The 27,131-nt window shown below is 38.8% G+C and overlaps 1 protein-coding gene across 1 annotated transcript in view; it reads right to left on the bottom strand.

Moving 5' to 3' along the window:
* Window positions 1–3,975: 3,975 nt before the first annotated feature.
* LOC136853232 (protein O-mannosyl-transferase 2-like) overlaps window positions 3,976–27,131 on the bottom strand; it is a 74,193-nt gene continuing 51,037 nt past the window's right edge. Inside the window, exons 9-17 of the mRNA XM_067128608.1 lie at window positions 26,982–27,131; window positions 25,124–25,313; window positions 15,724–15,881; window positions 14,308–14,399; window positions 13,098–13,255; window positions 10,360–10,540; window positions 9,536–9,676; window positions 8,712–8,980; window positions 3,976–5,083 (exon numbers count right to left, since the gene is read on the bottom strand). The exon at window positions 26,982–27,131 is cut by the window's right edge and continues 1 nt beyond it. Coding sequence (XP_066984709.1) covers window positions 4,751–5,083; window positions 8,712–8,980; window positions 9,536–9,676; window positions 10,360–10,540; window positions 13,098–13,255; window positions 14,308–14,399; window positions 15,724–15,881; window positions 25,124–25,313; window positions 26,982–27,131 — 1,672 coding nt within the window. The 3' untranslated portion in view covers window positions 3,976–4,750. The remainder of the gene's footprint in view (window positions 5,084–8,711; window positions 8,981–9,535; window positions 9,677–10,359; window positions 10,541–13,097; window positions 13,256–14,307; window positions 14,400–15,723; window positions 15,882–25,123; window positions 25,314–26,981) is intronic.

Here is a 27,131-nt window from a genome sequence, read left to right as displayed (position 1 = left end):
CTCTGTGTGTGTTATTGTGTCCGTAATAATTGATAAATAATTTCACTCTCTTAAGTAAGGACAACAACCTCTCTCTCTCTCTCTCTCTCTCGTTCATAGTTAGTGCTCACACATTTTTACCACTTATTATTTCTCTGTACGTCTTTACCTGTACATATTATAGTTTAAATTGGTCTAATTTTACCTGTACCATCTACGAAGTGTAAATGCGCTAGTGTGGCAAATACATTCTAAAACATAGAGACATAACAACTAAGAGTTGTATTAGTCCAAATAAAAAACACTTGTTTGTTTGTGAAAAAGCATTTCAGAACAAAGAGAAAGAGATGCAGAATAAAGAAGTTCTTAAAAAGACGTTGAGAAGACTCCTAAAAATAGATCAGTCGTAAGGGGAGAGAGACAGAAATTCTCTTCCAACTCTCTATTTTAATGTCAACCATTTATTTCCTTTTTTAAGGGTAATGTATTAAGCTAACTTTTAAATGAAATTACAGTGACTCTAATTTCATTTAAAAGTTAACATAATACTTTGGGAGCATGATTAGGGTCATATTTAGTGTTTAAACTTTAGAAATAAGCATTTATTTGCATTTTTAGAGACCGTGCCAAACTTACGTGAAAGTTCGTCTCGCGCGAACGGTTCTGGAACCTAACCTAGCGTAAGTTCGGCGTATCACTGTATATATTATAATATGTATATAATATATATATATAATATATATATATATATATCTATATATATACTGTATATATCATTACCGTGCTTTATCATTACCATTACTATTATTATCGTTGCTGTCATTCAGATATTAGCGTTCGGAATGAGTCTGTGAATTGGCAACAAATGCTAACATTTTAGGGAACGTCGACTGACGATATTTCTTTCTTATAGGGAGGTTCAACTGCGGAGCCGAGGGTTGCTATTTTGTGGCCTGAGAGCTCTCAAATTAATGCATTTCTTTATTCCAGGGGAAAAAATGACGTTAAGGGTATTTTTAAGATTATATATGATTAGCAGATAGAATCTCAATTATTAATTTTCTCTCTCTCTCTCTCTCTCTCTATATATATCTCTATATATCTCTATATATATATATATATATATATATATATATATATATATATATATATATATATATATATATATATATATATATATATATATATATATATATATATATATATATTATATATATATATATATAATATATATGTATATATATATAATTATATACATATATATATGTGTGCGTGTTTAAATACATACACGTAAACACACAAAATAATTTTTATACAACATTTTAGCGGTGTTTCATATACCGTCAAGTGATGCCTCCGCATAATTATGAGGCATCACTTAAAATTATCTCTCTTTTTTTTTTTTTTACTGTATAATTTAGATCGAAGCACATTTTTTTTTATATCAAGATGGATTCTATAAGGACTTTTAGAGGATAAACTGTAGAATCTAGAGCTGATAATTCCTCAAGGCTTCCTGAAAATCAGCTTGACCCGGGCCTTACCATTATCTTAGGATTTCTTCCTGAACGATAAGATATTGACCATGGGAATTTCTTCGAAATCATTAAAAAACAACCTTGTTCCGACCTCGTTAGCGGAGGGAATGCACTCCAGAAGTCTTACTAACTATGGTTAGCTTGCACATGTTTTTGTACAGATAAGTGTGGCAGAATTTCTCAAAGGAAATCATTTTTGGTCATCGTCTATATTCTAAAGATCTTTCCCCTTTGGTGAAACGAATTCGAACCAACAGACAAAGGATTGAGGAAAATAACTGAACCAAAAGTAGTTTACAAATGTAATTACACCTCTATACATCCACCACCACTCAGCCACGATCTTTATAAAGACTACCACACCTCCATTTACCTTTCTCGTTAGGGCTGCCAACGCAAATCCTGCGGCAAACCTTTCTTCCTCGGCGAACTGGACCCGGTGGAACTGTCCGGAACTGCACTTATCTAACCTAACCTACCTAACCTAAACCTAACCTAACCTAACCTAACATAGGGGGATTGGCAAAAAACCGGGGCTGGTGCATTACTAGCATTCGTCTCAGGAATTTGCTTCCGGTTATTTTGCCATGCCCTTAGGTTAGCTTAGATGAGATTACTAGTTTGTTAAAATTTTGGGTGGGGGAAATGTAACGAGATTGTTTTCAAGAAAATTCTATAGTTAGTTTTTAAGATACGGCGTCCCGCTTTTTTCAGGGAAAGGACCTGGGCTGGTGCAACAGGTTGCACCTCGGGAAAATGCGGGATCTATATTGGTTCGACTCGGCGTCTCGAGAGTCAAGGTCAGAGCCGGTTCTCACGCGTGCATGAATGATCTAATCCCGAAGTTTCTGTTATTACGAAACAATATGAAAAGTTGCAGAACACCGTTAAAAATATGATTACTCTGAAATCATTGGCCAAGTCAAGGAACCTGGAGAACGGCTTCTGTTGAAAGCCTCAGTATCAAAAAAAAAAAAATTTACCTTAGTTTAACCAGACCACTGAGCTGATTAACAGGTCTCCTACGGCTGGCCCGAAGGATTAGATTCTATTTTATGTGGCTAAGAACCAATTGGTTACCTAGCAACGGGACCTACAGCTTGTTGTGGAATCCGAGCCACATCACAACGAGAAAGGAATATCTATCACCAGAAATGAATTCCTCTAATTCTTCATTGGCCGGTCGGAGACTCGAATGCGGGCCAGCAAAGTGCTAGCCGAGAACGGTACCGACCCGTCCAACGAGGAACTTCTCTTACCCTGAAAGATGTGTCTCGCGTTTGTCTTTTTAAAATCAATTTTAAACTTAAGTTTTACAATATGTCAATGTTTATGTGATTATTTAAGTGCAAATGATTTTCCAGTTTTGCTTTTTATCTTTTGTTTGTCTGTCATTTTAAATTGTACACTATGTCTAGTCAGTGGCGGAACTACTGGGGGTGCCCACTGTGATTGGGGGCCCATCCGGCCCCATCATAATGTCTTAGTAGATTAATTTGGTAATATATTTGTAAATGTGTTTAGGTAATAGAAATAATGAAAATATAAATGATAATGATGATGATGATCAAAGTAGTAGTAGTTAGTTTTTTATTCTTATCTATACTATAGTATCATCATTATCATTATGACAAATATTATTAGTGTTATTATCATTATTGTTATTTTTGTTGTTTTTATTATTATTTATTATTATTATTATTATTATTATTATTATTATTATTATTATTATTATTATCATTAGTAGTAGTAGTAGTAGTAGTTGTTGCAGTAGTAATAGTAGTAGTAATGATAACAATACCAATAATAGTTGTAATGATAATGATGGTACTGTAGTATAGATAAGGATAAAAGTTATGATAATAATAATATTAATAGTAATCATAGAATCTTAAAGATGATAATAATGATCAAGATGACAATGTTAATGATAACAAGAATATACAAGGAAGATATTTATACAGAATTTCCAATTTCCAACTCAGTTGTTGTCCGTCCGCCAACACTTCAGATCACACCTTGAAAATATGACTACAGTTTCTAAACTATACGCTCTATTGATATGTGAAAACAGCGTCATGTGTTCAAGCTTTCATGAAGTGCTAACGATCCCTGTTACAGTCGCGAGTGCTGAACGATCCTTTTCAAAGCTCAAAATGATGGCAAGAAACATGAACTTAGAAGGACTAATAAAAACTTCGCCGAGACGAAAGTAAGAAAGGTTGACTTCTAATAATTTGGTAATTTTTTAGCATTTTCACACACGCACACACACGCACACAATATATATATATATATATATATATATATATATATATATATATATATATATATATATATATATATATATATATATATATATATATATATATATATATATATATATATATATATATATATATATATATATATATATGTGTGTGTGTGTGTGTGTGTGTGTGTGTGTGTGTGTATACAATATAGGTGCATACATACAGGCATATATACACACCCATAAATCACACAAATATAAATGTGTGTTTTGCTTTATGTATGAGCATTAGTTACTGGTAAATCAAGTAATGGCAATTAATTTTGTTTTTCATGATAGGGCCCCACTCAAACAATTTGCACCAGGGCCCATAATGACCTAGTTCCGCCACTGCATAAATTATACACGCTAAATACTGTTGTAAATATAATCCTGTTCGATGTCCTGATGATGTGACCACTGGTCAAGAGATGCTAACTGACGATTAAATGTTTATACGGAATCTGTGAGTGTTCCTGCGCCCTTCTGCCTGCTAGAGTGTATCTCTGGATGTGTGGTACGTGCATTTGTATTTTGAACTTTATCGTTGGTATTATCCCTTCGTTATCATCTCAGTAAATTATCTTTCTCTCATTCTCTTTTTCAGTTGTCCCTCCCCATTATCTTCTTTGAATGTCGTTCTCCTTTTATCTGTGTCAAATGCCCTCCCTATTATCCCCTGTAATAAAAAAAATCAGCATTTGTTCCAGCTAATTGTCTGGCCAACATTTACCTCTTTTTTTGACTCTGTCAGTTATCTTTCAACACTTAGTTTCTCGCCCCTCCCATCCCATCATTTTGAAGTTTTCCGTTCCCCATTACTTACGATCTTGCTGTTTATATTCCCTTTAACACCTTGTTTTCCTCCATTACATTGAAATGACACTCTTGCTATAATTACATTCTTTAGTACCTTGTCCTTCTCAATCACATTTATAAATCTCTATCCCTGTTTCTCTGCCTTCTGTCCTTCTCCACTGTAACTTTCTGAGCTCGGTTCCCCCAGCTTCGAAAGGTCCTCATCCTGACTCGGAGCTTCCTCGGTGTTATTTGCTTCTGAAGCTTTGTTTAAAACCTCTTCCTGCCACCAAGGGAGATAGGGTATGTTGGCGTCTGTCCCATCTCCCGGAACCCAGCTGGAGAAGTTGGAGGCTGCCCAGGGAGCGATTGCGTTCGTGCTGTTCTTCGTTTTGGTGTTTTTCAAGGGCGTGGTGTAGTAGAGGGTGGCGTTGATGTGGGGGTGCTCCATGGTGAGGCCTTCGTCCCAACTCAAGACCTGACCGCAGTGGAAGAAAAAAAAATAGGTGAGGTAGGGTCAGGTAGGTTGAGAATGGAAAGATCACTTATCTAAAAAAACCCTTAGGGTGGGGTAGTGCCATCACTGCACCTCATGCGGTGCACTGTAGGCATTTCTTAAGGTTCTTTGTATCGTTCCTTTCTTCGGCCCCTAGCTGCAATATCTTTTATTCCTTTTACATACCTCCGTTCATATTCTCTTTCTTTCATCTCACTTTCCACTCTCTCCTAACAATTGATTCATGGTGCAACTGCTTTGAGGTTTTCCTCCTGTTACACCTTTAATACCATTTCACTGCCAATTTCCGTTTCAGCTCTGAATGACCTCAAAGGTCCCTTTGGTCTAAATTCTATGTTCTGTTCTGTTCTTGTAAAAATAATAATTCCTTATCAACTGCTGCTTCGTTTACTTACACAGAATCGTATCAGCGCTTGCATATTGGCTGTTAAAGACCTTTAGTTTAAACTATTAACACTACCTTATTATATACCCATCTCACCATACATCATCCTAAATTTGTTCTGTAAGGCCGAACCGCTTTATGATATGATTCATCTTTTCAAATATGCTAGTTCCTCACTGGATGGGTGGGTACCGTTCTCAACTAGCACTCTGCTGGCCCCACGTTCGATTTTCCGACCGGCCAATGAAGACTTAGAGGAATTTATTTCTGGTGATATAAATTAATTTCTCGCTATAATGTGGTTCGGATTCCACAATAAGCTGGGTAACCAATTAGTTTTTAGCCACGTAAAATAAATCTAATCCTTCGGGCCAGCCCTAGGAGAGCTGTTAATCAGCTCAGTGGTCTGGTTAAACTAAGGTATACTTAACTTTTTTCAAATATGCTAACTTTCTTACCACATTGCCTTCATAACTGCATTTCCTAGCGTTTCGGTCCTTCTTAACTCCGCACACATTACCCTGACAGCGCTTTTAAATATATTCCATCTTTTTCTTTATTTAGAATTCAACATTTTCATTTTATTTCTGTGAGGGACAGTTAGCTCAACAGACCCTTCCAAACCATTTCCATAGACTTTCATTTCTTTTTCACTCTAGCCATTGCAAACCAACCAACTACACCACTTCTTTTATTTTCTGTTGTTTTATTTGAGTCTCTGAGTGGAATCACTTTTCTCCTCCTGTGAATTCATCCAGCTAAGACTACAAAAAACTTTCTACTTCATTCTCTCTGTTCCTGTTCTTAGAACAAGTACAGTTACTATCACCAGTTTTAATATATAGCACTCTGTCACATATACAGTCATAGAACTGATGCATTTGTAGTTTATGAAGCATACCTGACTTAAGAACACCTGAAGAGACGTTCCCAAACCTGGACACTGCATTTTACTAACAGTAACATCAAGTGTAACATCCATCTGCATAATTTACTGTCAAATTTTCCTCTTTTCCTATACTGCATACGTAACTATTCAGTTTCTCAAGAAATCTGACTCACAAACTTTATAGATGTGCGTGTGTTGTATACGTAGTGCATTTCCCGTAACCAGGGTTGCTCAAGAGAACAACAAAATACGTTGTATCCACGAGTTCATCCTATATATATATATATATATATATATATATATATATATATATATATATATATATATATATATATATATATATATATGTGTGTGTATATGTATATATATATGTATAACGTAATTCATTTATAACTTTTTACAGGTGAAAATTTAAACACATTACCACCCCGTCTCTTATTCTTCACCTGTGGTAATGTGTGATTTATTATATATGTATGTACATATATGTTGATATATATATACACATACACATATTTGTGTATATATATATATATATATATATATATATATATATATATATATATATATATATATGTATATATATATATATATAAATATATATATACTCCTCAGGTGTGTGTGTGTACATGTATGTTTTTGTGTATCTTTGTAATGTACATGTAAGATTTAGACATTGATAAGTAAACAAGTGTGCTTTCAAAATTACATAATTTTCCGCAATTTCTCTTCATTATTTACACACCTTGGCTTCCACAGATGTCAAATCTCTTACCAATCTTTCGCACATATCAAGATACTCTCTTGTCGTCTATTCTGTTACTCATCTCTCCTGTGATTCTACCACCGTCCTCTGTAGTAAATCTCAAATAATGAAGATAATCAGACTTCCATTTTTCCACCATTCACAGTCATAACATTACTTTTAGTTGTCTGTAAAAGAAAACTGTTGTGCCGGCTCTGCCTGTCCGTTCTTATTCTGTACTTTTTCTGTCCGCACTTTTTCTGTCCGCACTTTTTCCGTCCGCCCGCAGATCTTAAAACCTACTGATGCTAGAGGGCTGCAAATTGGTATGTTGATCATCTACCCTCCAATGATCAAACATACTAAATTGCAGTCGTCTAGCCTTAGTAGCGTTTATTTTATTTAAGGTTAAAGTTAGCCATAGTCGTGCTTCTGGCAACAATATAGGATAGGTCACCACCGTGCCATGGTTAAAGTTTCATGGGCCGCGCCAAGACCACCGGAAGATAGATCTAATTTAGGAGGCTTTGATTATGAGCTGTAGTGGCTGTACAGAAAACTCGATAATCTCAGCGCTTTCCTCCTACATAGATTTTATAGCTCTCATTAGTTTCTGCAGTTTCACTTCACCATCACAATCAGTACTGTATAATCAGCAAACATCATCCCTACCAAGTTCCATTCATGACTCATTTTCATATCCCACAACCTTCTACCTACATCCAGTGTCATTTTTCTGATTTCTCACGTGACTCAATCCAGAAAGGAAGTTATTAAATATCTATAGTGCAACTCAGACCAACAATGCCATCTCTTTCTGTCACCTACCTTTGCATTTAGATCACCTAGCACAACCATCCTTTCATATTCTCCAAATCATGCTAGGCCCAGATTTAGACTCTGCTCAAAATATTCTCCCTCTAGAACCACAAACATTCATGAATACAACAGGTTCCTCCTAAAGAGGGTTAGTTCCCCAGTGCACCGTATCATTACTCAAGGTTCTTTGCAGCGTCTATTGGGCACCACGCTGCAACCCCTATCATTCCTTTTACTGTACCTCTGTTCATATTCTCTTTCTTCCATCTTACTTTCCACCCTCTCCTAATAATTGACTCATAGTGCAGCTGGGAGGTTTTCCTCCTGTTACACCTTTCAAACCTTCTTGCTGCCAATTTCTGTTTCGGCGCTGAAAGACCTCATACAATAGGTCCCAGCGCTTGGCCTTTGGCCTGAATCTATATCCTATTCTGTTCTATTCTGCAACAGATTCCTGACACTACTCACTACTCATTCCTACCTATACACCTTTCAGGTCCCCAAGGCAGAGTCACTCATTGCTCATCCTGTCCATAGTAATTGGTTGTGGTGTCAGGTTAAGCATTATAAAGGTCAGTGTTCTGCACATAGAGGAATAAACAAATGGATATTTTAACCATGAAGTGTTGTTCATCATCATTACTGCGTCTGTGATGCCCTTGTTAGATTTAAAAACAGTAATTTGACGAGTCTGGTAGGAGCACGTTCAGCATTCTCCAAAGACATGGAAGTAAAGCCTTGCTGGACTTACCTCCGTTTTCGAAATGACGCTGAATTCTTCCTTTCTGTATCCGAACTCGGGCCACATCTGTCCGAAGTACACCTTGTCGAGTAGAGGGCCCAGTGTCTCGTGACGTTCGAAGTGGTTCCCTTTGATGTAAGTGGCCAGGGGGAAGAAGAGGACGTAGGAGGCCACGACGGCGATGGTCGGGAGGAGAAGGAAACACTGGAGGACCCTGTCGCGGTGCTTTTCCGCGAAGCGTTTCGACGCCGATTCGCACGCCCACGCGATGATGATGCCTGGCGGTGGATGGGGAACGAATCACGGCTAATAACCAATCATCCCCGTAGGGGGTAGTGCCTTTAGTGAACTTCATGTGGTGCACTGTAGGCATTACTTTAAAGTTCTTTGCAGCGTCCCTTCGGCCCCTAGCTGCAACCCCTTTCATTCCTTTTACTGAACTCTCCATTCATGTTAACTTTCGTTCATCTGGCTTTCCATCTTCTCCTAACAGTTATTTCACAGTGCAACTGCTTTGAGGTTTTCCTCCTGTTACACTTTTCAGACCTACCTAACCTCAATTTCCTTTCCAGCGCTGAATGACCTTGAGGTCCCAGCGCTTGGCCTTTGTCCTAAACTCTATGTTCCATTCAATTCTATTCCAAATTTTTAAATACAAAAGATCAAGACTTGAAGGAAAGCTGAATGGTCTCAATAGATGCTGGGAAATATCCCTGATCATATCAAGAACATGGTCTGTCATTCAATTTCACCTTCTCTCTCTCTCTCTCTCTCTCTCTCTCTCTCTCTCTCTCTCTCTCTCTCTCTCTCTCTCTCTCTGTGGCAGTAATCACCTGTTATCATGCAGGAGAATATGTATGAAGGGCAGTAGTGATGGTAATAAAGGACTCTGCTCATGAAGAAGAATGGAACGTAGTGAATTGCCCAGCAGATCAACAACCAGGAGCACGATTCCAGAGCTTTGCGGCGACATTCTGAAAAGAAGAAGAAGAAGAATAAAGGAATTAGATGTGTGCTTCCTTTACTGAACCCGTCAGCTACTTATTCATTGCAGTTGGGCTGAAAATCAGATTTACCATCGAGGGGCTTGGTTAGTTCCCGGCAGGTTGTGTACTAAAGCATACACACGCCTGTACGTTATGTATCATGCCACATTTGCATATTATTTTGTGTAATAAACGCTGTGCACTAGCACTTGTACATAACATCTGTGTGCAGCATAGGAGAATGTTTGCGTGTGGGGAAACTTTGATTTTCCAACAGGATAGTGAAATACTCAGTCAGATAATAATTGATAGGATAATACATTCTTTCGTTGCAGGACAATGGAGGAGTCTATCACAACTAATACGAAGAATATTGGTGAGAATAGCAAATAAATATATATATATATATATATATATATATATATATATATATATATATATATATATATATATATATATATATATATATATATATATATTAGAGAGAAAATTAAGCACACAGAGCCGTTTAAACTTTACCCTAGAATCCTTCATTCGTCCCTATATGAATGCAGAAGACGAATAGACCTTATTTCAAGGCTGTAATCTTCTTTTACTTATATTTCGACTCTTAAACTGCCCCATATTTTAGTTATTTACTTTTCGGGTTAATGAAAGATCCACGAACTCACCGACAGATTCCTTGGCTTCGTCCTGATATCTCTTGGCTCTGTAGCTGTGCACAGCAGCCAGAAGAACCACTCCCACGAGACACAAAATGTTGACGTAGGTCAGGTAAGGGTTAGTCATCCCTATGGCGAAGTGCTCGTACTCGTTCGTGTGATTGACTTTGTAGGAACCCATCGTTTGGACCTGCAAATGAAGGAGGTGGCAGAATTCTCACGAGCAATGCTTTTGCAATATCTTTTTCGTAGGTGTAATGGAAGTAGTCGGAATGTTTTACATTCGGTAGGAAAATGGCCCCATGCGTCAAGTGATTCATCTCTGATTCTGCTTGTGACATACTACAGTACAGCACCTACACACTTTAAAATCAGCACAAAGGTGGCTAGATACATGAACACTGCATCTCCCCACTGTGATGCTTTTTGACCAAGAATCCTCTTTCGGGGTTACTGTCCTATCATTGTGTATTTTGATAGCTCAGCTGCTAAAATTCTCTCCCATTTTAGTTTTGGTTGGTTATGCATGTCATTCAACACCCAGTATATGCTTCCGATTATCATGACCATATACCCAAAACTCCTAATCATTTCCTTTACAAAACATGCAGACATTCAGCTGGGAGCAGCCTATAAGGCCATAAACAGGCATATCCCATTTCCTCAAAATAGACAAGCAGTAGTAAAAAACAGAACCAACGAATGAAAAATAAAAATGTGCATCAACAAACGGCAGATCGTCCTCGATGACAACGGCCGTTGCCAGAAAGACCCTTCCTTTGACTATGAAAACCTGGTTACAAAGCCAAGCAGTGAGAAGAGGGTTGGACAGCAAGGTGGAAGAAAGGAAGTGGAAACGAAGGTAAGGTAGAAGTCTAAAAAGTGGGTCCAGCTAAAGGCCGAAGGGCCGCTGCAAATAACCTTTAGTAATACCTACTGTGCACCACGCGAGGTACGCTGGCGGAACTACCCTCCGAGGGGGAAGACACTTCATTACTGCCACAGGACATTGTGACACAGTACCACCGTAAGAAACTGTAGATGTTTATTCTATGCAAAGTCAATAGCAAGCTCTACCTCACGAGGCAGGCAGGCACTAAACATGATAATCCCCGTAGGGGGTTAGTGCCGTCAGTGCACCCCATGCGGTGCACTGCAGGCGTTACTTAAGGTTCTTTGCAGCATGCCTTCGGCCCCTACCTGCAACCCCTTTCGTTCCTTTTACTGTACCTCCTTTCATATTCTCTTTCTTCCATCTTACTTTCCACCCTCCCCTAACAACTGATTCACAGTGCAACTGCGAGGTTTTCCCCTGTTACGCCTTTCAAACCTTTTACTGTCAATTTCCGTTCCAGCGCTGAATGGCCTCATAGGTCCCACTGCTTGGCCTTTGCCCTAAATGCTATATTCAGTTCAATTCTAAACATGATAACTAAAGTTTAATCTTCCGACAGTGGTCTAAATCATAACAACTATTATTTAGGAAAAGTCACAACTTTTAGCAGTTTTTTTCTGAAGGCTAGAGGTCTTTGGAGACTGCTGACATCCAGACAGAGGAACAATGTTCCGTTATTGAGAGTAAAGAAACTAAACGAGGTTGATGACACCTTTTTTCGGGAGATAGGAAACTTTATGAATGATTCATAGCTTTTTGGCAGCATTACAAGTTCTGTCTTTTTTCATTTGCTGTATAAAAGAAAGCCTGGTGTCCAAGGAACGCCAGATATTTACTATATACTGAGAATCATCATTTTTACCCCAATAACTACGTGCAGACAACCAGTATTCCAGAACTGGTTTCACAAAAAATCTGAAGTAAGTAGCAAGAACACCATCAGCTTAGCAGATGTAAAAGCTGTACGAACAACCCTAGATTCTGAAAGCACTAGGTGATGCGTTTTTCAAGCGCTGTAAATAAAAAAGATTGGGGTCACTGGTAGGATGAAATATTGCCAGATAATCAGAATCATTAAGTGTCCGTGTTACCTTTGCGAGCTGAAGGGTGGACTGAGGTAATTAAGAGTTTTATCTGTGATAGTGTTTATTCTCGTAACCCTGGAGGAAGATCATGATAGAAATAACGATGTTTTTTTGTGGAGGATATTGAGGATGTAAATTGTAGATGGTAATTTTGTTTAAAAGTGTCAGAAATTTTGGTGACGGAAGCAATGTTTACAGCAGGTTCGTGGGACGTGAAAGGGAAGATGGATTGGCTGATGGTTGCTAATGATTGTGAGGAGGAACAGCAGGGTACGTGAAAGAATTTTCAAGCTTTGGTGAGTGTGACAAAGGGTGCAGAACCACCAGTAATGACAGGCTACGGAGACAGGAAAATGTGAGTGACAGTAGCTTGACGAAAGAAGTTGTAAGGTCAACAGGATGGACAAACGTTCTCCAGTCAGGAGTCAGAGTGAGCGACGCAGTCATCACATTCAACAGGAGAGACAAAGGCAGTAGATTCAGTAATTGCGAGGAGACAACAGATATTATTATTATTAAAATTATTTCAGTAGATGGAATCTATTCACAAGTAACAAGCACACCAAAGGGGCCACTGACTTGAAATTCAAGCTACCAAAGAATGCTGGTTTCAACCTCCCACTGCAGCAGTAACTGATCATGACACAGAGCCAGTGATTTTTCATCGCCCCGGGGGAGGAGGCGCGAACCGGCGACATCCGAGCGGCATGTCACGACGCTACTAGCTACCAGCGGACCAATTATACCGAGATATTTTGTTAACCTACCTGCCATGCTAACGGCCACATCCAGGGCCTCGCCGATCTCTCCATTTCTTCGCTCGTGGAGACGAGAACTGAGTTTCCTATGAACATGTCCAGATGCTGCTCGTAGATCTTACCCCACAGGCCCAATGTCTTGTCCTTGGTGATAGCAGTTGAGTTTACTGAATGGAAAAGAACGAAAACAGTACAGTTCTGATGGTAATTTAATGAGGAGATCTAGAGCAAGCGTTCTGTCTCTCTCTCTCTCTCTCTCTCTCTCTCTCTCTCTCGTTACTACATTTAATTCTGAACTCTCAATTGCATCTTGGAAAGATTTTTCTGTCTTACTGGTGGAGCCCCCCACCTTCTCTCTCTCTCTCTCTCTCTCTCTCTCTCTCTCTCTCTCTCTCTCTCTCTCTCTCTCTCTCTCTCTCGTCATTGAATTTATGACTGAAAACTTCCACATTTATTTTAGAAAGATTTCTCTTTCATACCTGTAGAGTTTATCTCTCTCTCTCTCTCTCTCTCTCTCTCTCTCTCTCTCTCTCTCTCTCTCTCTTTCTGTCACTTCATTCATAATTGAAAACTGTCAAATGCATGGTAGAAAGATTTCTCTTTCATACCTGTAGAGTTTATCTCTCTCTCTCCCTCTCTCTCTCTCTCTCTCTCTCTCTCTCTCTCTCTCTCTCTCTCGTCACTTCATTCATAATTGAAAACTCAAATGCATGGTAGAAAGATTTCTCTTTCATACCTGTAGAGTTTATCTCTCTCTCTCTCTCTCTCTCTCTCTCTCTCTCTCTCTCTCTCTCTCTCTCTCTCTCGTCACTTCATTCATAATTGAAAACTCAAATGCATGGTAGAAAGATTTCTCTTTCATACCTGTAGAGTTTATCTCTCTCTCTCTCTCTCTCTCTCTCTCTCTCTCTCTCTCTCTCTCTCTCTCTCTCTCTCTCTCGTCACTTCATTCATAATTGAAAACTCAAATGCATGGTAGAAAGATTTCTCTTTCATACCTGTAGAGTTTATCTCTCTCTCTCTCTCTCTCTCTCTCTCTCTCTCTCTCTCTCTCTCTCTCTCTCTCTCTCTCTCTCTCTCTCGTCACTTCATTCATAATTGAAAACAGTCAAATGCTTGGTAGAAAGATTTCTCTTCCATACCTGTTGAATTCATTCTCTCTCTCTCTCTCTCTCTCTCTCTCTCTCTCTCTCTCTCTCTCTCTCTCTCTCTCTCTTACGTTTAGGACTGATGTTCCAGTTGACGTGCCACCGAAGGCCTGTGCTGTATTGATTTTTAGTGCAAGTAACTTCCTTGGCTCCGTTAAATGCCCTGCAAAAAAGAAAGAAAAAAATATTAACACATTGTCGTCTATTTTTATCTTTTAGGTGATCCCGAAATGGCTGTCCCAAGTATGGGGGTAGTGCCGCCATTGCATCTCACGTGGTGCACTGCAGGCATTACTTTTACTTGACTCCGTCTATGTTCTCTGTCTTCCGTGTGGCTTTCCACCCTCTCTAACAATTGCTTCATGGTGCAACTGCGAGGTTTTCCTCCTGTTACACCTTTCAGACCTCCTTGCTGTCAGTTTCCTTTTCAGCGTTGAATGATCTCATAGGTCCCAGCGCTTGGCCTTTGGCCGAAACTCCATATTCTATTCTATCCTGTTCAAAATGACTGTCCAAGTTTTTCTTTCACTAGTCCAGTAGTTGCGATGGCAATTGGGAATGGCGGTGTTGTACTTGACCTTGAAATCTTATTTGCTGAAAGTATTATCCACAGATATTTGAGTAATCATTATTATAAACTGGATTACATGTGAATGTGCAAAGTTAAACAGTGGAATGTTTTCATTGCCAGTCGTTTCCAGATTGGGAAGATGGCGTGTGAAAGTTAACATCCTCGGGATATTAACTTTCATGGGATGAAGTCCCAAGATTCACATGAACATTACAGTAAAACATTATATGCTGTCCTTATAACTGTTAGTCCCCAAGGCTTAGCGACAAATGCCTTTCGCCGTGTCTGTACACGAGAAGCATAATTTCCCAGGATAACCGTTTTATTTTTCTTCAATTAATTCGTATGTTCCGCGAAGTAAAGTGCGTTGTGGTCATGACATTCACCTCGCCATCGAAGAGTCCTGGTTCCGATTCTGGAGAGTGATTAAACTGTTCAGGTATGTCCCGTTAAATCCCTTTGTGCCTCTGTTAACCTAAGCATTGAATTATGTAATTGATAGTTAGACGAATGTGGTGGGTATTAAACAGGGCTGAGAAGGGCAGATGATTTATAGAGACCATGAAGTAGCCCTGTGAGTGACTACTTCTGAGGGGAAGGGACTAGACATCTTGTGTAAATATATATATATATATATATATATATATATATATATATATATATATATATATATATATATATATATATATATATATATAGAGAGAGAGAGAGAGAGAGAGAGAGAGAGAGAGAGAGAGAGACATCTTGTATATATAATATATATATATATTATATATATATATATATATATATATATATATATATATATATATATATATGTTATATATATATATATATATATATATATATATATATATAGAGAGAGAGAGAGAGAGAGAGAGAGAGAGAGAGAGAGAGAAGAGTGAACTATACTCACCAAGCCTTCGGAAGGACAGCTTTCTCGCTAACATGCAGGTAGCAGTTCATCTTGTAGTGCTTCAACATAAAATCCTGGCTGATGATCGTGAGAGGTTCTCCTTTTTCAGCATCAGGGATGATCAGCTGCCACGTCTCGAAGGGACCCCCAGCCCCATCCTGCGAGGAAACAAGGATCCAGGTTGTTGGAGATGATTATGAGGTCATGGAACAGGTTCATGATAATCCTGTAGTATCTCTGTGGACAGCTTATCACTCTTATTGATTGAATTTGCATCGCGTAAAGGCTACTTTTGATGTCATTTTATTATTTAACATTGCTTGGTAAAAGTAGTTCCCAGGGCTGGCAAATCGATTGTGAAGTTGGGACTCTACACGAAACTGAATATGAGGACAAGAGATTTGACGTCAAGGCAGCTCATAATATGCCCCGTAGGGGTTTAGTGCCTTCAGTGAACCTCAAGCGATGCACTGCAGGCGTTACTTAAGGTTCTTTGCGGCGTCCCTTCGGCCCCTAGATGCAGCCTCTTTCATTGCTTTTACTGTACCTGAATTCATATTTTCTTTCTTTCATCTTACTTTCCACCTTCTCCTAACAATTGATTCATAGCGCACCTCTGAGGTTTTCCTCCTGTTACACCTAGAAAATCTATTTATTCAGTTTCCCTTTCAGCGCTGAATGACCTCGTAAGAACAGTACTAGCGCTTGGCCTTTGGCCAAAATTCTATATTATATTCTGTTCTAGCTCATAATTTGACAGTAACGAGATACTAATTTTATGACTAGTACTAGTACTCACAAGAAGCTTATTTCCAACTGGACGCCTAATAAGAAACTGGATAAAAATAAAAGGGCAGTTTTTGGAAGAAGAAAAAAACATTCATGCAGTTACCATCAAGCAGCACTCGGGCCAATAGTCTGACTCTTGTGAAATATGAGGTGTAATTTCAAGAAAAAGCAGGCAGTAATGTTGACCCTTTTCCTGTATCCTGATGAATTTAAGACCGTTTAGACCTTCAACGTTCATTGTACTAGAAAGTGTATTTCCACACCCACTCTTGACTTCAGAATAACCATTTTGGATTTCTTGACTCAGACTTCATCTTCCCAAGGTCCTCTGGATGAGGAAAGCTTCTCTGAATTTCATTCAGACTTTTAGACTGTTCTTGATACTGTGATTAATCGTGAGGATTACTTTCAGCTTTTGACAATTACTCCTTGTCAGTTAACTGTGTGATCGTAGTTTTACACCAGTAGTTCTCAATCTTTTTTTAGTGATGGCACCCTTACTGATGTAATCATTACTGTGGCACCCTTCTTCACCATCCCACCATATCGCATGAATATATATATATATATATATATATATATATATATATATATATATATATATATATATATATATATATATATATATATATATATATATATATATATATATATATATATATATATATAAAATACATATATATATATACTATATATATGAAAACATGTTGAATATGTTATATTTCTTTTTTTTAGTGAAGTATTTTTCTTGGGAGATATTCTGGGCAAAGGTAAATGGAAACAGTGCCTACGTAGTCAGCAAGTCAGTGCTGACAAAGACCTAGCGTCAGTCTGGCTTCTCACGGAGACAGGGGCCATCTGAATGAACTATATTTTTGTAGACATGGCTTTGCTGGCTTCCATAGTTCAGTTAGCGACTTGGATAGTGAGAGAGAGAGAGAGAGAGAAAGGAGTTGACGAGAGAGAGAATGTGCTGACCCAGTGAGCAGGCGGCCATCGCTACCATGGTATCTTTAAGGTATAAGTTGATTTTAACATTGATTTTAACAGATGTGGAAGGAGGTTATGACCCTATCTGATCTTGTATAATAGGGTATAATAGTTGGTGGCAGCTTGACCTTACGACCTTTAACAGCTTCTGAAGGGACTGGTAACAGGAACATTAGGCTGGAATAGGGCGTGTTCCAATAATCTTTGAGATGATTGGTTGGTAGTACTTTGATGACGTAGGTCTTTTTTCATTCGGCCAAGATAGCTAGATGATTGATGGTCAGTAGCTAGTAGCCTGTGCTGGTGTGAGTGAGTTTGTGTGTCGTGAGAAGCGTCGGAGTGCTTTTTTTTCAGGTTGGGAATTGTTTCTGGGTATTTTTGCATCACAGATGGTTTTGGAGACGAATGGGGGATATTTTTTACGAGAGTGTTTTTCTCTCTTTTTTATGTTGGTTTATGGTTTAGTGTTGTAGAAGGGAATAAGCATATTCAAGGGCTAGCGAGTGTTTTTTTTCTGATTACGTTGCAAGCGACCCGTAGTTGTTGTGCGAAGTGATGTACTTGTGACGTAGTTTAGTGGGAGGAGTATCCTGCTTCTTCTCCATTCTTTTTCTATGTATGTGGGGGTAGACTGGGGCAGTTGTGACTTTTTTTTTTTCCATGCCTGGCAGTTCTCATCAGCGATTAGGAATTAATTGGGGATTACGGAATACTTTGCTTTTTTATTATTTTGGTTATTTTTGGGGAACTTGGGTTGTTGTGTTGATAATTGCTTGACAGTTGTTGGGTTATTGGGAATAAATATTTCTTTCACTATTGGGTAAACATCTCCTAGTCTTCTTGTTAATTATTGCCTTTCTTTCTCTTTTTCTTTTTTTTTCTCAGCAAATTTCCCATTTGTCTCCATGAAAATTTTCTTTTGGAATTTCTGTTGGCGTATGAAGTTGAGATCGGGTCGTGTTGTTGGATCTTGGAATTTTATTAATCCTGACAATATGGTGGAGAGTTCAGCCATTTCCAGGGTTGGTTGGTAGGGTTCTTCCGGTACCTCTTGAAATTTTTATTGAGGGTGTGTCGAATTACCTGGTCGGCAAAAAAATTATGGATGGGGTAGAGGCTTTGAATGAAGCAAAAGGATTCCTCAGTTTAGATAAAGGGGACATAGGACAACGTTGTCGGAGTCATCAATTTAGAAATTGTAAGACATGGGACAATCTCAAGAAATTTCTAAGACATGGGACGATCTCAAGAAGTTTCTAAGACATCGGATGATCTCAAGAAGTTTCTGAGGACAGCATATGGGACGGCTGAAGCTGGAGATGCAGTTTGAGACCTTAGGTCGCTCTTTAAGATTCGCAAGGGCCAGGATTCTTTGGTTAGGTTTAGTGCATGATGCTTCGATGCTGTGAGAGATTTTTTGAAGAAATTAAGAATGTCCAGTTGGGTAAAGTGTAACAATATTTCTGTGAATGACCTAGGGAAATTGCATCAATTTGTATGGATGCTCAGTGATGTTCCTGATGTCATAGTAGATAGTTTTGATGGAAGGATAGAAAAGGGGTCTGATGAAGCCTTGCTTTTCTCGCAGGTTCTCAAACACCTGTCGAAATGTCCGACTGTGGATAGCACTTTCATAAATGGGATGCCGAAAGTTTCTGGAACTATTCCAATGCACCTGCCATGAGGTGATTCTAGTTTCCCTTCTACGAGGTTGTGTGCTAAGACAGAGGATGGTAGGGGTTCTATAGGTTAAATGTCACAGGTCCGTTTCTTGAACTGTAATAGGCAGGGTCACACCAAAAAGTTTTGCAACATGAGATATTGTGGTGTCTGCAAGCCTTCAGAGCACAGTTGGTGGTTTTGTCCGGTTCTTAAACGGGATGAATTTACGAGTACACCTCAGGATTCTGACATTTCTAATAGAAGAACTCCTCGAGTGGGTTTTTCGAGGGTTCTGAGGACCGTCAGAATTTTTGGGGGGCCGAACAACAAAAGGGGAAAAGGTGATGGTTGTTTCTTGTGATACAGGACTTCTGGCTGAGCCCTTAGAGCCAAAGCCAACTGTGAAAGTGTCTGTGCAAGGTGTTGATGTCTCGGTATTTATTGATACTGGTGTGTCTGCTAATCTGATGAATTATGATTTATATTGATCGATATTTTCCGATTGCTGTTTGAGGCCTACTAAAAAGACAGTATGTGATGTTCATGCAAATAGGTTGAACTTGGAAGTAAAATTTTTGTAGGGCCGTTTTTGGTTTTACGTGGGGCTGCTTTGCGGAATACATTGTTATTGGGTCATCCAGTGTGCCGGTGAAACAGAATCTTGGTTCATATGGGGCCAGGCAGTATATCTGTTGGGGTATCTGGGTTTTTTGTCCCATACGAGAAAATTGATGAGATTAAAGGCTATCATGATAATGGATCGGGTGTTGATAACAGTTTGCGTTATAAAGTTGATTTTACCTGAAGAAGTGGTTTTGGGAAGGTATGGTTTTTGAAAGTCCGGTGAAAGATGTGAACTGTTAGTTAAGTTGGTAGTCAGTACAGTTTCTTGCGATGTGTCTGATGGGGGTTACTTGGTAGAATTACTAAACTGTAACTGATTCAGTTCAGAATATCAAAAGGATGCAGATGTGGTAGATTTTGAAGATTGGGTTGATGACACTAATTGGTTGCTATTGTAAGGGACAACAGTTAATTTTCAGAGGCAAAATTACAGGTCAGGAGACAGGTTTTTAGGGATCATTTAGCTAATGCTGATTATAAAGAGTATATAGAGGGAGTGGAAAATGTTTTGGTTGAGTTTGCAGATATTGTCACTCTTAAATGGGATAAGTTGGGGTTAACTAATGTGTTAGAACACAAGTTCATTTAGAGGATGACATCAGGTTCATTTAGAGGATGAGACTAAGCCATTTGTCCTTTCATGGTAGGATTTTTTAAGATTAGGGAACAGGTTGAAGAGGTCAATAATTGTTAGGCCCAGTTCCTCACCTTTTCATTTTCCATTGTTAGCATTGCCTAAGAAGGATGGCTCAGTACGTGTGTGTGTGAGTGTGTGTGGATTTTCGTAAGTTGAATGATAAGTCGATCCTGGACCGATATCCTGTGGCATGTTTGCCAGATTTGTTTGTGGAAATCAGGGGTAAAAATATCTACTCTTCAATTGATCTGATGCAGGGGTTTTTGCAGGTTCCTCTTAGTGAGGAGAGTCGCAAGTATACTGCTTTTACTTTGCCGAAGGGACATTGTGAGTTTATGCAGATGCCGTTTGGTTTGTTAGGGTAGCCCTATGACTTTTATGAGATTAGTAAATACAGTCTTGCATGGATTGTTAGGGAAGTCTATTTACGACTGTATGGGCGACATCTTGATTGCCACTGATTCTGTCGAGGAACATTTAGAGGTCCTTAGGGAAGTTCTAAGGAGACTTAGGTTAGTGGGTTTGAAAATTAAATTAGCCAAGTGTGATTTCTTGACGGAGCAGATAGTATATTTGGGCCACGTTATTTCTAAGGAAGGTGTCAGGGTAAATGGGGACAAGGTTAGGAAGATAGTGGATTTTTCTATGCCTAAAAATAAGAAGCAGATTCATTCTTTCTTGGGCATGGCGGGATTTTTCCGAAGATTTTTGAAAGGTTTTTCCACCCAATCGTCTCCGTTGACAGAAGTGTTGAGGGATGATGTGCAGTTTGTGTGGGGTGAGAGGCAACAGTTGGCCTTTCAGAAAATTAAAGAGGCTTTAATGAGTTGCCTGGTGCTGAAGTTTCCAGATTTCACGTCGGTGACAGATGCCAGTCACGAGGGCATAGGAGCTTGCCTTATGCAGAAATCTGAGGGTAAATTGCATCCTAGCACATTCTACAGTTTGAAGTTTAAGAAGAGAGGGAGTAATGAGATGTCTGTGCACGATGGACAGAGAGGTGTTTGCGGTAGTGTCTAATTTAGTTAATTTTAAGAAGTTATTGTTGGGCAACAAAGTTGAGGTTCTTACAGATTATAAGCCATTGTTGGATCTTTTTAATAAGCCAGATCTTTCTCCTAAGAGAGCTAGGTGGTTTTGACAATTAGGGATTTTGATGCCAAGCTTAGGTACATTGAAGGTAAAACTAATGTTGTAGCTGATGCCCTTAGTAGGAGTTTTTATGATTCAGATGGGCTTCGTGTTTGTTATGTATCAGGGGATTGCATAGACTGGGATATTAGTTTAGTGGAGGCTAAACAGGATGAGGATGAAATTTGGCCAGATGCAAAGGCATGTTTACAGGGGAATTAGTTAGGAAGGGTTATAGGTTGCCTTTTGAGGGTCTAGAGTTAGAGGGTAATTTGTTAGTTAGGAAAATTCAATATAAGCTGAGAAGTAGTGAGGATAAAGAAGGTACAACACAGACAGTTGTCCCAAAGAGACTAATACATATGGTTTTGGATATTATGGTCTTATATATGGTTTTGGTGACTTATGATTTTGTGGCTTTATGAGATACATTTCGCAGATGGTTTTTAGTTTTCTGATCTTTTGAGGTGTTTTGAGTCGTTGTAATGGTTTTATGGTTATATAATATATTTGGTTTTTTTGTAGTAAAGGTGATATTTTGTAATTATAGGGACGTTAGCTAGTATGTCGGCTGCAAGCTTAGTGAGGGTTGAACAAGTGGCTGTGGAATTAGCTATACAGGGTAAATCTTTGACAGTATTACGAGACAGTAATAATAAATTGCGTGAGGGTTTTGAGAAATTGAGGACATCTTTGAACGGGTTACTGGTTACTGTTGATGGTGTTTGGGGAGACTTAGATGTTTTGATTGTTTTTTCTTCCTGTGAAACTACCTTACTTAATATTGAGAATGAAGCAAAGTCTTTATTAACAGTGATTAAAACTCAGGTTCAAGCAGTTGTAGCTGCTTCTAAGGTATGTATTTTTAGGGATATTTTACCACTGGGTCCTCTGGAACCTATTTGGAAAAATGCAGCATATCTTTATGGTTCACAAATAATTTTCACTTGTGGAATTTGTTTCGTTATTATGGCATTTTGAAAGTATGCTTGTCTGATAGAAGTTTACTTGTGGAGGTTCCTGTTAGTGATGTGAAATCATTTCAGCTTTATTATCCAGCCTTTTCCTAGTAGTTTTGATAGTTCAGTAAGTCAGGGTGTACTTTAGTTTATGACAGATACGTTTGTGACAGTAGGATTTTTGCTCTTAGGAATGTCGACTTGTTAGGATGTGAACTATCACTTGTTCATAATCAGACACCTTAAGACTGTGACTTTACAACATTCCCGCTGGAGTTCAAGTGGCCTCTATGAAGACTCTCATGGCAGTTTTTTGTGCAAGCTGCCAAATCCCCACCGAATGTCATAATACACTGGATACCTTCTGGCTGAAAGGATCTCGTCTCTTCAGTGCTGCTTGTCAGATTGTTACCCCGGAATTACATGGGCTCAGCAGGATGGTGTACAACTGAAGCACTCATATCTTCATGCTTCACCTTCATGGAGAACATGGTGTTATCCCTGTGCCTTCTCCTAGGGGAGTGACATAACAACGACTCCCTCCATTTCCCCACTGCCTGAAGATGACTTCTTTGTTCCAGAGCACTACATTCTCTCATCGATCTTCTTGTTGGTGGCAGTCTTAGTCGTTATGCTGTGTGTAGTATTGGGGGTCAAATACGCAAAGCAACTATGTGCAAATAAACACTCGGCCAAAGAGAAGCCAGCCCCGTGTGTTGCTCTTCAGCTGGTGCATGAGTCGGGGGAATAGAACTCGTTGCTTCTCTCGTGCCGAGGGCAGCACAACTGGTGGCCAAGCTACTGAAAAACATTTAGGATGAATATGTTATTTCGTTTTTTTTAGCTAAACAGTTTTCTTGGAGGCATTCTGGGCAAAGGTAAATGGAACCAGTGCCTACATGTTTAGCAAGTCAGTGCTGACGAAGGCCTGCTGTCAGTCTGGCCTCTCACGGAGGCAAGGGGTGATGCACTGGCTATGTCACCGGAAGTCATCAAGTTCCGGTTAGAGCGTTCATTTGTTCGCTTTCACAGGCGTGTCATACAAGGTGTGAATTATTCGAGTACAGGTTAAACATTTCAGAATTAGATCCCTCTGTGCTCAGATCCGCTTCCCTGGAAGATTTTGTGACTGCCTGTGAGGTGAGCTGGAACTTTATTTTCAAAAAAAACCTGAATGGGTATTAATAATTTTGTTTAACATGTACTGACTCTTTGCACTGGTTATGATGCTGAGTATCTTTTTCCCATTTATTTTTATCTGCAATGTCTCTTTGATTTTTATTGAATTTGATTTTGCCATGTTTAATTCTGTGCATTTCTTTTGGGGTTGTTAACGTGGAAAAACATCCCACATTTATTTTTCTCTGTGCCTGTTTTTAAAAGTTGTGATTTTCCCTTTGTTTCCACAGGTGTATTGAATAGAAGTCTGTATAAATGGAGGGGAATGTGACTTATCATGACTACGGTCATGTTGACTTATTTTGACTCTTTTGTTGTAAAAACTCAACTGGTGGACGTTGATAGCACTGTGTTATATTTCTTACTTGGTTAATTGGGTTAACAATTCTGGGATGCAGATATTCCCATTTCATTCGTATTTTGATTCCAATCTACTTGCCATGTTAGATTACTGAATAAATTATATTTTTGTAGTCTTGCTGTTCTTCCTTAGTTCAGTTAGTGACATGGATAAGAGAGAGAGAGAGAGAGAGAGAGAGAGAATGAACTGACCCAGTCCAGGCTGGCCATTAGGCTGGCCATTGACCACTGTGATTATAGGGCTTTGAGATATTTTACGCTGCTAAGAACCATTGATCTTAAAACAGATGTGGAAGAGAAATGAATTTATCACCAGAAATAAATTCCTCTAACCTTCATCATCGGGACTTTGCCCATCGAATGACAGTCTGAAGTCAACCGGTTAATACTACCGTGGTATCTTTGAGATATAGTTGATATGACATTGATCTTAAAACAGATGTGGAAGGAGGTTATGATATATACTTTTTGTATAATAGCGTGTAATATGTACATACACACACGCATATATATATACAGTATATATATTAGTAGACACACTGATCATAATTATATGAAGACTTCTGCAAACTTTTTTCTCACAAATGTTCATTGAGATGATCTAGCCAAGACGAAATTCATGACAATCTTGCGGTACCCCCAGGCACTGTCTGTGGCACCCAGTTTGAGAATCACTGCTTTACACAAATGGTTAAGGACTCTTAATTTTTAGTTAGTAGTTTTCCCGATGGGTGTTTGGTGTTACTCTTTGTTCAAAACCAAGTAAGCAGTCATTCCAACAGTCAGTCAAGTAATGTCTCCATTCTCGCATATGACCACTTTTTTTAGCTAATTACGAATGCCCATTTTTATAGCTACTTCATTATTTATACCCACTCTTTTAGTTATCTTATTACTTATGCCCAATTTTATGGCTACTTTATTATTCTTGCCCACTCTTATAGCTACTTTTATTACTTTTGCTCACGTTTATAATTACTTTGTCATTTACGCCTACGTTTATTTTCGTACTTGCAACTTAATACCTACTTAAATATCAATAAGCACCAATACTGTCATGCCCACTTACATCTCCATACCCACAAACTTGGAAATGGCGTTTAGTCAAGGGTGCCTTGTGACTGTGGGACCTCAGCGAACGCCCCGTCTCAGCATGTGTCAGCATGACATAATCCCCGTTCCGTACGAGTATCGGTGCTTCGTTCGGATCCCGTCCGTCGAGAACAGCTCCGGCCTCGAGGTCGACCTTTTTAATGGTCCTGGAGAGAGAGAGAGAGAGAGAGGAACAAAAAATTTAAGTTTTTGTTTGAACTGATTATAATGGTTATTTTCGCAGTGCAGATTGGGTGTTGGGGATGGTTATGTCATTGAGCAATAATGTCAATGGTGTTTTTGGTCATGTCTTTGCGCAATAAATGTCTGTGGTGTTTTTGTGTATGTCTTTGAGCAATAAATGTCAATGGCATTTTTAGTTATGTCGTTGAGCAATAAATGTCAATGGTGCTTTTGATTATATCTTTGAGCAATAAATGTCAATTGTGCTTTTGGTTATGTCTTTGAGCAATAAATGTCAATGGTGTATGTTTTTAGCAATAAATGTCAATGATGTTTTTGGTTATGTCTTTGAGAAATAGATGTCAGTGGTGTTTGTTTTTAGCGATAAATGTCAGTGGTGTTTTTGGTTATGTCTTTAAGCAATAAATGTCAATGGTATGTTTGGTTATGCCTTTGAGCAATAAATGTCAGTGGTGTATGTTTTTAGCAATAAATGTCAATGGTGTATTTGGTTATGTCTTTGAGCAATAAATGTCAATGGTGCTTTTGGGTATGTCTTTGGGCAATAAATGCCAGTGGTGCTGTTGGTTATGTCTCTGGGGAATAAACGTCGATGGTGTTTTAGACAGACAGAAGTATTTGGCATTCTGGAAACTTTACTAGTAAAATAATTTTTTGTCTTAAAGAAATACAACATGCAGATAATTTTACACTAGACTGAAATAGCTGCTAGTCTTCGCTCAGTTCTTAAGTGGATTATCAAGTGACTAGACAGTACTGAATGAGGCTCAACTTGGATTAAGTATAAGCTAGTTGATTAGCTGAACTCATACCATGCATTCGCGCCATGATTCACTTTTCTGGTAACACAACTCAGAGCTATTGACAATACTCGTATAGTGTTTCCTGCGAATCCAAGTCTGTTCTTTCCTCTGCACTTAAAGGTTATTTATTCCAAGCCACGTCCATATGGCATCTCATATCGTCGAAGATGATTTCGACTGGTGAAACTTGGATATTTTGGTTTAATATTTTTACAATAATATTCCCCTCTCTCTCATCAGTCTCAGGAAGGGACTTTTATCTCCTTGACAAAATTAACAGCTAGCAATAAGAGTTTACCTAGGAGGCATTTTCCCTAGATGTAACTGAGTACCGGGACGTTTCCCTGAAAAAAGCGGGATGCTATATCTTAAAAACTAACCATAGAATTTTCTTGAATAATTTTCATTAAGTTTCCCACACATAGGTACTAATCTAACCTAACCTAACACAACCTAACCTAACTTAACCTAACCTAACTTAACCTAACCTAGGGGCATGGCAAAAAACCGGGGCTGGTGCAATGCTAGCATATTCTCAGGAATTTGCACCCGGGATCCTAACAGCCAAGAAAAGTTCTCTTGGTGTAACGGGCCTGTTCCCAACCTTAATTTTTCGGTAAATAAACTTCCCTTGTAAAATAACACTGCTAAGTTTGCCTATGTGGCTGAAGATCTGACTTAAAGTAAGTTCTCAAGTTTAAACGTATTGACTAAACATCTGTCAATAAGTAACCTAAAATATCATTAGTGTATTTTTTTCTCATTCCATGGCCAGTCAGCCGAGGCCTCATTATTTCGTGTTCATTGACAAAAAGAAGAATTCCATACCACATAAGAGCTTCAGGGTCTCGCATTGTAGATGAAGTGACCTGCTGACAAGGTGCCGTGTAGTCAGAGGGGAAGAGGTCAAACCAGGACTCCAGATAACCACACAAAGGTCGGGTGTTCTGAATGGTTATGTTGGCACCGTAGTGGATG

This window comes from Macrobrachium rosenbergii, chromosome 27 (assembly GCF_040412425.1).
Source record: "Macrobrachium rosenbergii isolate ZJJX-2024 chromosome 27, ASM4041242v1, whole genome shotgun sequence".
Lineage (NCBI taxonomy): Eukaryota > Metazoa > Arthropoda > Malacostraca > Decapoda > Palaemonidae > Macrobrachium > Macrobrachium rosenbergii.
The sequence above is the reverse complement of the archived record's forward strand: the minus strand, read 5'-3'. Positions and strand labels throughout refer to the sequence as shown.